General features: G+C 42.0%; 1 protein-coding gene across 1 annotated transcript in view; it reads right to left on the minus strand.

Moving 5' to 3' along the window:
- Positions 1-15,017, minus strand: part of LOC144668038 (sodium channel protein type 4 subunit alpha-like) — a 91,573-nt gene that overhangs the window by 50,532 nt on the left and 26,024 nt on the right. Inside the window, exons 5-8 of the mRNA XM_078529769.1 lie at positions 12,531-12,971; positions 9,718-9,753; positions 8,286-8,409; positions 5,439-5,593 (exon numbers count right to left, since the gene is read on the minus strand). Coding sequence (XP_078385895.1) covers positions 5,439-5,593; positions 8,286-8,409; positions 9,718-9,753; positions 12,531-12,971 — 756 coding nt within the window. The remainder of the gene's footprint in view (positions 1-5,438; positions 5,594-8,285; positions 8,410-9,717; positions 9,754-12,530; positions 12,972-15,017) is intronic.

The following is a 15,017-nucleotide window of genomic DNA, read 5'->3' on the forward strand; positions in this document are numbered from 1 at the left end:
TGGATAGATAGGAACACCTCCAAATGGAAGTTCCCCTCCAAGTCACTCACCATCCTGCCTTGGAAATATATTGCCACTCCTTCACTTCACTGGGTCAAAATCCTGGAACTCCCTTCCTAACAGCACTGTGGGTGTACCTACACCACGTGGACTGCAGCGGTTCAAGAAGGCAGCTCACCACCACCTTCTCAAGGGCAACTAGGGATGGGCAATAAATGCTGGCCCAGCCAGCAAAACCCACATCCCGTAAATGAATGAATTAAAAAAGAAAATTCCCCTGCTCCCCGGGACCCTCTGTGAATGTCTCCAACTCTGAGCTAGGGTCGGAGACTTTGTAAAGTTCTGCAGTACGTAACTGGGTAGTTACCCTGGAAATGTTAGTCAGATTAAAACCTAGCCCAACACCTGGGCAACTAGACAACTGACTTCCCCCCTCCCACCCCAATTATCCCCTGATCCTTGCCGCACTACTCCCCCGACCACCGACTAACCCCCAATCCAATGTGACAACATTGATCCAACCATTCCCTAACCACCTGACCAACCCTGCAACCCAACTAGACTACCCTGATCCACCCGACAGCACCCTCAGCCACCCCTCCAACTTTCTGACTACCCCCCAACCTGAATATAGATCCTTAACCCCCGACTAGCCCCCCACTCAACTACTCCGACCCTACTACCCATTCACCCACCCCACCCAACTACCACCTCTACCCACTTATCTACTCACCCACCCTACCCATTCACCCACATACACTCTTATCCACCTAACCACTTACTCACCTAACATCTTACCCACTCACCCACCTAACCAATCACCCACCTGCCTAGCCACTTAACCACCTTATCCACTTATCCAGTTCACCCACTTATTCACCTAACCCACTTAACCTACCCATTTACCCACCTCAACAACCAAGCACCTCACCCACTTACCATCCACCCAATTACCTATCTACCACCTACCCATTTATCCACTGACCCACCTCACATACGTGAGGTGGGTCACACACCAGCCACCACCCGCATCTACCAGCTCAATTCCTACCAACCTACCTACCCACCTACCCATTTACCCACTGACCCATATCATCCATTTCACCCACCTACCACCTCACCCACCTAACCACTTACATAATTCACCCCCTAACCATTTACCCACCTCAACCACCTACTATGTCACCAACTCATCCACCCACCTACCTATTTCGCCCACCTATCCACTTGCCCATCCAACCCCTTACCCACTTAAGAACTTCACCCATCTACCCGCCTACCCACACCTACCTACCCATTCACTAACCCACCCATTCACACGTTCACTCATCCAATCACTCACATTCAAAGACAGGACATTTAAACTTACCATATGGCAGCTAATGCCATAAATAGGGGGCGTGTCCTGCCATCCCCCAACTCTACTTCACTCTGATGAAGTTCCCCAAGGGATGTTGCGCTGTGCATTTTTGTGAAAGCCAGGCTCCGAAGACCCCAATACGCAGCAGCGCTGAGTCAGGGGAATTTCTGAGCATTGTGGCAATCCGACCACCATTGCCACTGCTTGTCAAAATTGTGGGGAGTTTTCGCACTGCATTTGGCTGACTGTGGGGAATTGTGGAATTTTGTGTGTTGTCTGAACTGTGGGGAGTGTTAGCACTGGTGCGTTTCCTGAACTTTGAAAAGTCATCAACCTGAAACGTAACTTCTGTTTTTCCCCACAGATGCTGCCTGCCCTGCTGAGTATTTCCTGCATTTTCTGTCTTTATTTCAGATTTCCAACATTTGCATTATTTTGCTTTCAAAGGATTACACCTGCAGTACCACAATCTCTGTGTTGTCAAGCAAAACTGGAAGATGGCATTGCTTGCCTCCACTCTGAGTGCCACTGACTGGATCAAATTATACACTCCCATCAGAATGTTGGGTTTCTGGTGTCCAATTATATCTCATGCATCCCTACTTGTCTGTAGACATGTACCTTATAGGAGAAGATACTGTCCACAAATTAAGTCTACTAGTAAATGCATCCCAACAATAGCTGAGTTCAATCCTCAAGACTAAAATATGCAGTTTGTTCCACTATTCAAAGTGCATGTTGTTAATTCCTGTACACAGCTTCACAGAATGTGATGTTACAACACTACACACGAAAATACCAGAGCTAATTAAAATGCTTTCACATTTCTTTTGCGATCTCTCATGGAACGTAAGTGCCAATGTGAGGTAACGCCACTGTTAGAGCAGCTAAAGTATCATTGTACCCGGCTCATGTTATAGTGACACACGGGGTTTCATAATGGTTGAATATGACTTAAGCTTACCTTTCTTCATCTCTTAGTACACCAACTCTAACCTTGACATTAATGGAAGAAGATAAGCAGGGGGAATGTACTTCCTTAGAAGGAACAAGGCGACATTGGAGACTGATTCAGGCCAATGCCTTCAGATTTTAGTGACAAAATCATGAATGAGATTGGCAGAGACCTGCGAGTAGGCAGCTTGGCTACAGACAAGACTGGGAAATAGTGCATTGTTGTGGAGTAAATGAAGCACCACACGTTGAAAGTAAACTAAAATGCTGTTGTGGCCACATTTAAAAGATACTCATTTGAAGAATGAAGCAGATATTTAGATGCTTTTCAATGGATGGCAGTGACTTGAGTAAAGCTAAGGGCTGAGGTTTTGCTCCTGAGTCGGGAGCACAGAGATGGGAACATTCCGAATTCTATTCAGACGGCCCGTCGCGCCGCTCTGGGGCATCGTCCAGTTACAATAAAAACAACAAAACAAAAAACAGCCCTCTAGCCCTCACACTCATACCCCTTCAACCCCACACATTCTCCATGCTCCATTCATGCCACCCCATGCCCCCAACCCACCCACCACCAATCCCCCATGGCCTCTCATACTCTCCATACCAACCCTTGCCCCTATTCATCCCCATGGTCCTTTATGGTCCCGTTGCCACCTTAGTGGCAAATTCTGCCAGTCCATGCCCCCACCACCCTTTGCCCTTAGACCCTCCATGCCAACTCATACAATATCTACCATGGGCATACCTCAGGAGCCATGGTGAGATGAAATAAAATGAAGTCCTAAATGTATATTGCCGAATTCACATTATTTAAAATACTCTCATTGATAACATTTAAACCCTTCAAGTACCTAATCCCTTATAAGAACACACATTTATATTCATAGCCCACATCAGAGTCAACTAATCTCTTTATAACCAGTTGGAGCTGTCACTCAAACTGTGAGCTTACAGACCACTCACTGTGATAATGAAAATTTGTGGAAGCAGTAAAGCAGCACACATCCTTATGACAAAAGTGAAATAGCAACCACCAGTTTTTTTTTTCTCAACTGCAGGCTGGATGGTTTTATTTCAAAAATGAAAGGGCTGTGATTTTGTATGACTTGACAGCTTTATAGCTCCACAGAGATTATCCGCTTTTATGCACATTCATGTCTACCATTAACAATCCCAAAGGGGCACCTGACCTTCCCCAAAGGGCACCTACCTCTCCCAAAGGACACCTAACCTCTCCAAAAGGGTACTTTGCCTCTTCAAAAGGGGCACCTGACTTCCCACAAAGGGCACCTTACCTCTCCAAAGGGGTACCTTACCTCTCCAAATAACTGGCATCTTTGGACCTTTTCCTCAAAAATCTAAAGCCCACAAACCATGTTTTAGAAATCCCAGTAACGGAACTTTGATCTGTTTGAAGGCAGTTGCGCTTTTACATGTGCAGCCGCTTCCATGAACCAAGAATGTGCAAAATACAACCACACCCCACATTGAAAATAGTGGGTCCCAGGTTCAGGGGCAGGGCTCCTGGAATCGGGGTTCCAGCACCATTTTGGCTAAGCTGTGGAGCCCTTCCATTTCTGTGAAAATTCAGGCCTTAGTCTCATTAAACTGAAATCACACAGAGTTACGATCTTAATGAAATTAAAATATTTGTATCCTGATCATGAGTAATCAAAATTAGCAACATATATAAAATGGCTCACATCTTAAGTAACATTGGGTGATCTGAAACTTACTTTGGATCTCATAAGGTTTATCAGTCGAGACATTTACCAAGGGAAGTGACCAGGGCAATCATATTTTCCCTACCAATAATAACACAAATGGAGTTAATGAGGTGCATTTGGAGCTGTCCAGGGAACTTGTGGACCAAGAGTTGGAATGGGGCTTCCCTGAAATTAGAAAACAGTTGAGTTGCATGAAAGCACGCCCAATGAATGTAATTTTATTTCTACTGTCTTTGAAGTATAAGATTGGCAATTGGTCCTTCAGGGTCTTAGAGGCCCACCACCACCCAGCTTTGCCTACTACCCGACTCCCCAGAATATTAGGGCTTGGGTTATGGCTGGAGTTGTTCATACACTGAGTTGATAGTCTCAGCTTTGCTGCTCAGGAGACTCTGAGTCATTTCTATAGAGGTAGACATCCTGAAACTGGCTTCCCACCTTGAATATAGGGGTATAGGGGTGGCAGTTTGATGGAATCAACCAAAAAGGGAAAGGTAGTATGCCCTCAATATAGTAAATGCTATAGGATAATAAAATGCCCCTTGAGGATGATTGTCCAATGACATTCTTTATGATCTGGCAGTAGTATACTGCTACGATTGAAGTGAACATTGCCACCTGTAACTGAAACCATAATAACCATGTGGTGTGGTGTTGACCAAAAGGGCCACCTACACCTATGGTATGCAGTCAGTTCTTTGTCCAATATTGTCACTGTAGGTTTGAGTATCTGTGCATATTTGCTGAAAAATCTGAAGATGAGGTCAGAAATCACATGTTCATCATATAATTATTAGGAATGTGGTTTGATTTCACAAATATCAAAATTTAACAATTTCCCTAAACCTCAAACAAAAACAAATCACCCTCAACAGAATTGTTTATTTCCAGTTTATATTATATATTCACAGATCTGCCACAGTGTTACTAACAGTGAGTATAAGGATACATTAAAGTGTGAAATTCAAAGTATGACAACTAAAGTTGACACGAAGTGTGGCTCTTACAGAAAGTGTGCACCACACATTAAACTTCTAATATACTGTAGAAAGTGAGAACCACATAGGGCCATATAGTGTAGAAAGTGAGAACCACATAGGGCTGATATAAGAAACACAATAGTTACATGTGGGTAACACTTAAATCATACATAACATTATATAAGACATACATCTCAAATGTGACTAGCTTCTTAATTTTAATCTATTTATAGCTTATATGCACAGAATTCATTCACGAACATTAGACATAAACAACCTATCAGCTTTTACTCAATGTATGTTTCTAAAACTGGATGCTTACAAAGTATCATATGTTACAAATCACAATTGCAGCTTAAACATCCTGCTCTTAAACACTGCATAGCAATTTACAGGGAAGGAGTTGAGTCTTACCAGGGCACCGCTGCTAAGTAGAATCATAAAGATGATAAATGTTTCAAACCAGTTGTGTTCCACTATCCTGAAGCAGGCTTTCCTTAGATTCCACCAAATCTTGCCTCGATCGCTCTTTAGATCAATGTCCAGAGAGGGACAGACTCTCAAACAGCCTGTACAAGCAGCAACAATTCAAATAAATTCACAGAATCACAGAATCACAAAGTGCAGAAGAGGTCCTTCGGCCCATCGAGTCTGCACCGACACATGAGAAACACCTGACCTACCTACCTAATCCCATTTACCAGCACTTGGCCCATAGCCTTGAATGTTATGACGTGCCAAGTGCTCATCCAGGTACTTTTTAAAGGATGTGAAGCAACCCGCCTCCACCACCCTCCCAGGCAGCGCATTCCAGACTGTCACCACCCTCTGGGTAAAAAAGTTTTTCCTCACATCCCCCCTAAACCTCCTGCACCTCACCTTGAACTTATGTCCCCTCGTGACTGACCCTTCAACTAAGGGGAACAGCTACTCCCTATCCACCCTGTCCATGTCCCTCATAATCTTGTACACCTCGATCAGGTCGCCCCTCAGTCTTCTTTGCTCCAACGAAAACAACCCAAGTCTATCCAACCTCTCTTCATAACTTAAATGTTTCATCCCAGGCAACATCCTGGTGAATCCCCTCTGCACCCCCTCCAGTGCAATCAATCCTTCCTATAATGTGGCAACCAGAACTGCACACAGTACTCCAGCTGTGGCCTCACCGAGGTTTTATACAACTACAACATGACCTCCCTACTTTTGTAATCTATGCCTCGATTGATAAAGGCAAGTGTCCCATATGCCTTTTTCACCACCCCACTAAGATTCCCCTCTAAGCTTTTTACTGCCTATAGTGTGACATCTAATATTTCCTGTACAAAGGGCACTGACAACATTTTACTGTGTGGTTAATGTAATAGAACTACTATGTTTTTAATCAGATATCATAATGTCTCCTAGCACCTGCTGCTATTATACATATAGTGTAATTTTATAATGCATGTGTTAGCAAGGCATCACCAAAGCTGAACTTCTGTTTCATAAAACAAGGAAGAAGGAGGTAGCAGGAGTACTTAAAAAAAAGGCTGATAAAAGTGTCTACATTCTGCTGGGAGGTTGATTTGGCTAGCTGATCTAAAGGATTTGAAGAGAAGAGAACTTGAGATCTATCCTTAAAGAAAAGCCTGGGAAGTACAGGCTGTCCAATCTGACATGCATCCTGGCTAAAATGTTAGAACATGTTCTGAAAGAAAAATCTTGTATTTCTTCAGCAGCTTACACATCCTCAGGATGCCATGAGGAGCTGTGGAGCGAAGGAATTACTTTTGAATTGTAATCACCATTGTAATGTAAGCAAATGGAGCAGCCAATTTGCACAGAGCAAGTTTCCACAAACAGCAAATGATATTAGTGATCAGAGAATCTGTTTTATTGATGATGGGTGAGGACTGGGTGAACCCACACGTTTCTTCGAACACCATGGAAAATTTATGAATACATGATATGGCTATAATGGTGGATTTGTTTAATGTCTCATCCAGGAGATGCCACCTCCATATGTCACTGAAGTGTCAGCCTTGATCAAGTACTCAAGTGCTCAGTTGTGAGTTTGAACCCATAACTGTCTGACTCAGGGACAAGGCTGGCAAAGGGTACTGCAGATGAAATCATTAAAGCCAATCAGCATTGCTATATGGTAGTGGAGGGAGCTGTTTGACGAACCTATTAGAATTATTTAAGATGATATCAGAGCTTGGATAAAGGAAACTTATCATAGCTATTGTTTATCTATACATTAATGAGGCTTTTCATGTACAATTGTACAGCAAGTTAGTCAGCCAGGTTAAAAAAAACACAGAATAGGTGGTCAGCTACTGAAGTGGATTGGCATCAAAGCCTTATCTTATAGGGTGCTGCCAAGATCAGCTGGAGCTTTTACTATCAATGCTTTATGCTAATTTTTGGAAGTGGGGCTACAGATAAACTGTTCAAAGGTAGACCACTCAAAAGCAGGCTGAACAAATGCAGAGAGACTCATGCAGATTAATAAGATAGACTGATAAATTGCTAATGAATTTCAAAGTTGACAAGTACAAAGTGGTGAGAATAGGAAAGGAGAATAAACATTGAATTATAAACTAAATGAAGTTTGTCTGCAAGATACAGGGCAAAGATTTGAGGGGAGTCATGGGAAGAGTGTTGAAGGAATAGAGAATGCCAAATAGGATCTTGGGTTGTATAATGCATGGAATTGAGAATTTTTGGAATTCTCTACCTCAGAGTATTGTGGATTATCTTGATCAGCCACTGACTTTACTTAAGACTGAGATCAGTAAAGTTTTGGACTCTCAGCAAATCAAGGGATATGGGTATCTGGTGGGAAATTGGAACTGATGTTGAAGATCAAATATCATCTCATTGACTCATGAAGCAGACTCAAGGACTCATATGGTCTACTCTTGTTCCTGTTTTTTATGTTCTGAATACAAATCACAGGATGTATAACTGAGCCGCAACACACATTAGCTCATCCTCATCCGTAACTTGTACAGTTCTGGTTGCCATACTACACAAAGAATAGTGAATTACACTGAGAGGTTGCAAGAGCTGAGATTGTAAAGTAGTGCTTGTTCTTTGCTTTTGGATACATCTCGATGGTACACTGAGAATGGCAACTCACCATGTTGAAATGGAGAGTGCAAGTGGCAAGTCTGTTATTGTACGTTACAATATGTTGGAACTCCAGTACAGTGGGCCACATGTCTCCTACATTTTTCCCTTTCCTTCCTTCTCCACCATCCCTTTCAGTGTTTTTACCTTCTGTCCAACATGCTTCTGGTTCATTATTCTCAGGATTTTCTTCTTCAACCTCCTCTTTCTCTTCCTCGTGAACTTTCAGGTCCACAGTACTGCACAGGGAAGAATCTATTTGCATTTTACCCTGTACAGGAATGAAATAGCAATGGATATAATAGAATATAGAAGCAGAAATGTGCAGTAAAATTTTTTAAGAATGTTCATGTGACATGATAAACAGCAAGAAGGTCTTTCTAGGAGCTCACTGTCAGCTAAACTTCATTGGCACTCCTGTAACATATTCTCAACTCTTATTTTCTGCGAGCACATTTGGTCCTCAATGTAATTAAACTGCTGGCTAAATGCTTTTGCTCCTTGCATGTGGATTCCATTGTTTTGGTCTTTTTTCCACATGATTATAAACAGTATATGAGTACTGTTATAACAGTATCGGTATTTGAAATGAAAAGCCTAGGGGATTTGTGAAGGAATCCCAAATGCCCTCTGAGGTCATCAGATTTGTTACCATCTGGGGCAGGACATACCAAGAGGAATCTATGCTAGATTTTTCTATATCTTCTGACTTACTAGCCCATTATTTTTGTATAATAATAAACAGGGGGTGAATTTGATCCTGACTTCAATGGAAAAGAAACTTAGGCACAGCGTAAAATGGACTGCTGATTTGCTATCCCCCATTTTGTAACATCTCCCAAGGTCAATTTCACCCCATTGTGTCTGCAAATATTGGCACTACATTCCATTGGGTAGACAACAGTCTTTCAAAAAGATGGCAGGCAGTGTGCCAATATTGGTTGTGGCTTCTAGGAATGTGTTAAAATCTGCAAAGAGTCCCTCTATCCAGGACATTTGAGAAGTAGTTGTGTACAGTGTCAGCATCTGATGACTCATGGATTGTTTGTAGAAAACATAAATTAATATACCAGATGTTAGTTGCGCACAATTGCTGTTAGAAAATCATACCTGCAAGCCACACACCAGCACACAAGTATATAACCTACACTGTAGAACTGAAGGAGTGCTGCACTGTTGTAGTGCCATCCTTTGGTTGATGTGCCATCATTCCCTTCAAGTGGTTGTTAAAATGCCCCACTATTAGAGAAAGATTCATGCCCCCAAGGGGAAGTTCACTGCCAATGACTTACATTTGAAATGGAATTACTATTGTTATATAGGCAAATGAGTTGTCATGGGTAACAATCCTCCTCGAAGAAACTTCAGCACATTGCTGTGTAGAAAAAGCCTGTCATATTTTCCTACAGAACAACAGTCACTGCACATCAAAGTAACTGAGTTTGTAAGACATGCTTTGCAAAATGATATGTATCTATATAAATGAAAACATTTCATTTATATAGATCCATATAGGAAAGACATTCCAACTAGCAGCCAATCTTAGTGAAAATCAGACATACATTAAACAAAAACTTACAGATTTGGGAATTTCATCTTTCTTTGGCAATAGATCCTGAAGAAAGAAAAAACAAAATATCATTTTGGTCTGGTTACCAAACTGAAAGTTGACATATTTAGATATGGACTTCCTGCCTCAAACAATATAAATATCGATCCTCAAACAATGGTTTTAGTTGAGGAAATCAATCCTTCAGTTTGCAGTTATATCTGTCATTGCAAGTTCAATTCATTTAACACTATTTCTTACTTCCTAAGAGGATAGATTAGAGACCTGAGCCTAGACCTCAATTGACTTTGCTGTAAAACAGAAGGGCTCAGCTTTGCTCTGTGGTCTCTTGAGAAGCACTTGGATTCTGTTCCTTGTCCCTCCTCAGTTGCACAACTGAGATTGGGAACCCACAACAGCAGAACGTTGGCTTGTTTTGATTGAAGCAATAATCAAACAATATTGAACCAAAATGCTGCTGACTATCCAGGGTTAAGATCTATAAAGCGCACATTATAGAAGATTTTCAATTTTCCAGGGGCAGGATCTTCTCAGGGCCCGCTCGCCGATGCTTAAAATGACATGGGGTGACGTTGAGTGGAACTCCTGACGTCACCCTGTGTCATTTCCATTTTCAGGTTGGCGGGGGCGCAGCCGAGTTGGATGCGTGCCCGCTGACCTGTGAACGGCCTATTAAGGCCATTAGAAAGCCAATTCAGCTCATTAATGGACCTGCCCGTCCAACCTTAAGGTTGGCGGGCAGGCCGGGAGCCCAGGCAGGCTTGTGAAAAACCATGAAACCTCATCCACTGGTGGGATGAGGTTTCATGAGGGTATTTAAATTTTAATGACAGGTTTAAATAAAAGTTATGGACATGTCCCAGCTTATGTGACAGTGTCACATGAGGGGACATGGCAGGGAAAAATGTGAAGCTCCTTTATTAAAAGTTGAAAATCTGAGCCGATCTCCCTGAGGCAGCACTTAGCCTCAGGGAGATCTATGCACTATTTCGCTATTCTCTCATGCTATCCCCTGCCGCCCACACAGGGAGCGCATAGCGATTCCTGACAGGCGTCACGTTGGGCGGGCCTTAATTGGCCTGCCCACAAAAATGGTGCTGCGTCCCCAATCGGGGGTACCAATCGGGAACCCGCCTGCTCTTCCCCTCCCCCCCCCCCGCCCCCCGCCAAATTTGGCCCCAGTAGTTTATTTTTATATCTTAACAGATAAAAGGAATAGGCTCAAGTTCCCACAAACTGCTACCACCCAATAATTCAAATATTAGCAAAAGCATTAAGATAAAATATTAAAACCATTACATTGTATTTCAATTACCTGTAATCAAATATTTTAGTCACTGAATTATAAAGGCCAATAATATAAGGTGTCTTTTTAACTTTTTCAAGAATACAGACAAAGTGATTCAGATCAATTAGTTTCCTGCAAGGTAAAGAATTCCCCCATTTCAATGTCTCCCTGATGCCTGTAGTATTTAAAAAAATTAAATTATATTTTAAAAAGAACAAAAATCACATTTAATAAGTTGATATACAATTTCAGATTTAAGGAATCACCTATTAGCTTCTTGCAAGGTGAAACATCAATCTATTAATTTTAGGCCATGAAATAACTAATAACATTTAAGTGACCATTACTATGAAGGGTGATCCAGAAAGAACAACCAGTAGCCTTGGTTATAACCCTCTTTGCATGCCTAGTGAGATTGGTGTGTGAGGCCAACTAAGAATAGGCTGAGTCCATTACTGGCCTGAGATTCCTCCATTCCTGTCCAATGTCATCTCAGTTTTGTCAGTACAGGCGGGTGACAGTCTACTTTCCATTCAAATGTCATAGTCCGATGGCGTTATCGGTGTTGCAATGTGATATTAGTGGCAAGTCTGGGAAGTGCCAGCTGGTTGGAAGAAGCTGAGGCAAGTTTAAAGAAAATGTTACCGTTATGTTTTTTTCTTTCATGGGATGTGGGTGTCCCTGGCACGGTCAACATTTATTGTCCATCCCTAATTGCCCTTGAACTGATTGGCATGTTAGGCCATTTCAGAGGTCAGCTAAGAGTCAACCATATTGCAATGGGTCTGGAGTCACATGTTGGCCAGACCAAGTAAGGGCAACATTAGTAAACCAGATAGGTTTTTATAACAATGGACAATAACTGTTATGGTCACCACTGCTGAGACTTATTTTATGTTCCAGATTTATTAATTGAATTTAAATTCCATCAGCTGCTGTGGTGAGATTTGAACCCATGTTCCTCAGAGCATTAACCTGGGCCTCTGGATTACTCATTTAGTGACATTACGACTACATCACCATCTCCTCCTCCTTACAGACAGGCAGAATGAAGCACTCCCCACCCAAGATGCAAAGAGGTCTTAGGCATCCCTAGCCCCTCTTTGCCTCTCCCTTTTCATACTGGTATCAGCTGCTAAAGACCTTGTCCGGAGTTGATTTTATGCCAGGGGTTATTCCCTGGCGTCATAAGGCTCCCTCCTGATTTCTACCCCTGTCAATCCTGCTGCTTTTTGGAGGAAAACAGCCCTGTAGTGTTTAATGAGGCACAGGAGTTAAAATGGACCACACGTCATAGTGAGCTTCTGGTGGAAGTTTCTATCCTGTCCATACCCCGACCTGTTTCACCCCCACCTCCCCACACCCAGTTAAATTAGAGGCTTAGGTGTCAGCACACTATAGAGAGAGAGAAACTATCAATACTTAAATTTTGCTGAAACTGTTAATTTAATGCCATCTTGTGCTCAATATTTGAAGAAGGATTTTATTAAGCAAAAGAGTTTGAGATACACAAAACTTTAACCAGGCTTCTCACCATGTTGACATCCTCAGTATCTGCCTCAGAGCTTTGTTCTTCCTCTTCAGCATCAGATTCAGCCTCAGCAATCGGAACGCGAACGGTCAAGTGAGCATTGGCCAAGAGGCCCATGTGATCATCCGTATCCGGAAGGTATTTCCCTTTCTTTGTGGTAACCCTGTCCAGTTTGGAACTCTCTTCTTTTCCAGTCTCTGGGTCTGTGTGGTTAAAATCAAGAGCCCCAGTTTTTGAAGGTGAGAAGTCATCTAATTGTTTCTCTTCCTGGTCACTTTTCTTCCTTCGAAAGCTGCTGAGAAAAAAGCCTTTCACAAAGTCAATCGCCATGGTGAACCTGTTGAGTGCAATCTGCAGGTTGTTCATTTCTGTGTCGTCATCAGATGCCGAGAGGTTATCCGCGCTGAAGGAGCTTAACAGCAAGGCCAGGAAGAGGTTAAGCACCTGTGGATGAACATTTAGCCATCAATGATCACAGACGTATCATTAATATATACAACTCACAGGGAAGAGAAAAAGAATGGTCGCTTTATTGTATCAAAAATCCTGGAGATTGAAAACATAATCACCATGTAACTTTTTGCTCTATTGTTTTTCAAATGTTTTCTCTAACCAAGCAATATTTTCCCATTCCTTTGACAGTAATGTACCAAGGGATAGCAAAGGATAATTAATAATTTTTTTCTCCTGAAAGAAATGTATTTATTTTTATTCAGGGGAGACCAAGCAGTGTCCAGCCTCTGAATCCTAAATATTTTGGCCCACACAGCCCTCCCAATTAAACCTTTTTTTTGTGCTCATACTGCTTGTTTTCCGGTTTGTCCTGTCTGAATTTGGTAAGCCCGGTGGTTTGGAAAGGACTGTTGTTGCCTCTTTGGTGAGAACATTTTAAAACAAGAAATTGAAATTAGTCAGCACAGAAACTTCCAGTATATTCAAATTAATGGGAATACAAGTTTAAGCTTTACATGCGAGTCCCCAGAGCTCCATCGACCACATGTAACAGGCCAATAAAGATAAAGCTTGGGCAGATGGCAAGTATTTGCTTAATTGCAGTGCACCCCAATGCTGTACGATACCATTATACCTATTGTCCTGCAACAAATTCAGGAGTCCACAGAGATATAATTTTATCTTGGTTTTCCCTCAGGCAAAATGGCAGTAGCTCATTAAAAAGCTGTGACAAACTTACTGCCATATTAACTGGAGCCTTCTATTATAAAGTCATACTTTATATCAAAAATGACTTTATATATTTATTAGGCTGAAGCCACTGCTTGAGTTTTAAAAGACTGAACAGCAGCATTTTAGTGACTTAAGGTAGCAGCTTCTAAGATGACCAAACATTAACACAGCCGTACCCTGTAAATTACAAAGCCATTATAACAGAGCCAGACTGCCTAGAAGAACCCATCAGAGCCAATTACCTTATAGGAATGTGAATTGCCCATCTCCTGACTCATTCATAAAACATCCAGGCAGCACCTGTGTATCCAACTGGTTGTAGAACAAGCCATTAGATGCAGTCACTTTGGACAATAGGTTCTGGTTGAGTAGGGGACTCTCCCAGCCATAATCTAATATGTATAAATCATGGACCTGGAGTCAACTGGTCAGTTGGTGAGAGACTATCATGTGATGAGACAACTAACCCTCATTTGTGTTTTAAGAAGCTGCCTATCTCCAGACCAGAGAATAGAAGAAGAGAAGACACAAAAGGAGAAGGTTCCTGAGTGGGCACTATCTCTCCCTTGCTCCACCTATCCTGTAAGCTCGAGCCCTGTCTGTTTTTTGACCAGCTATATGTTGTGGGCAGTTTCTAAAAACCAAACCAGAAACTGCTGGTTCCAGGAGACCAAATGGAAATCATCCACCAACACCCTTAAATTGTTCCATTGCAGAATTCTGAAAGACCCCTGAGCCCAGTCTAAAACCATCCAAGATATCAATCGACCAAATCCGTACATAACTGACTTTTTTTTGGACTTTTAAACTACTTAACCTATCCTCCCCTTTGTAACTTGCTTGTGTGTGCACGTGTGAGCTCTTGAATGCATTTGTGTGTGATAGTCGAAGCGTTTTTATTATTTTTATTTAGATTGGGTGTTAAGTACAATAAATGTTATTCTCTTTTTCTTTAAAAACCTTACAAGAAAACCTGTCTGTGTGTGTCTTCTACAGTCACAGCATATAAACAGCTAACACTCACTGAATTGGCAAACATACTCTTTTAAAATGAAACCTGTTGCGGTCAATCGAGGATTGGAAAAAGAGAGGAGCCATTCTACTACTCCAGACCTGACCATAACACGAATTCTGGGTGAACCAGGCTTTTACCTAATTGATGGGTTCTTCATTTGTCTATGCAAATTGTTTTCTTATGGCACACCTGCAGTATTGAGGGACAACTGCTGCATGTTCAACTGGCTGGTGAAGAGGACAGGCAGAAAAAAGGTAAATAAACAATTTTTTTCTGTGCGATTCCAAGAA

Source organism: Cetorhinus maximus, chromosome 25 (genome assembly GCF_964194155.1).
Source record: "Cetorhinus maximus chromosome 25, sCetMax3.hap1.1, whole genome shotgun sequence".
NCBI lineage: Eukaryota > Metazoa > Chordata > Chondrichthyes > Lamniformes > Cetorhinidae > Cetorhinus > Cetorhinus maximus.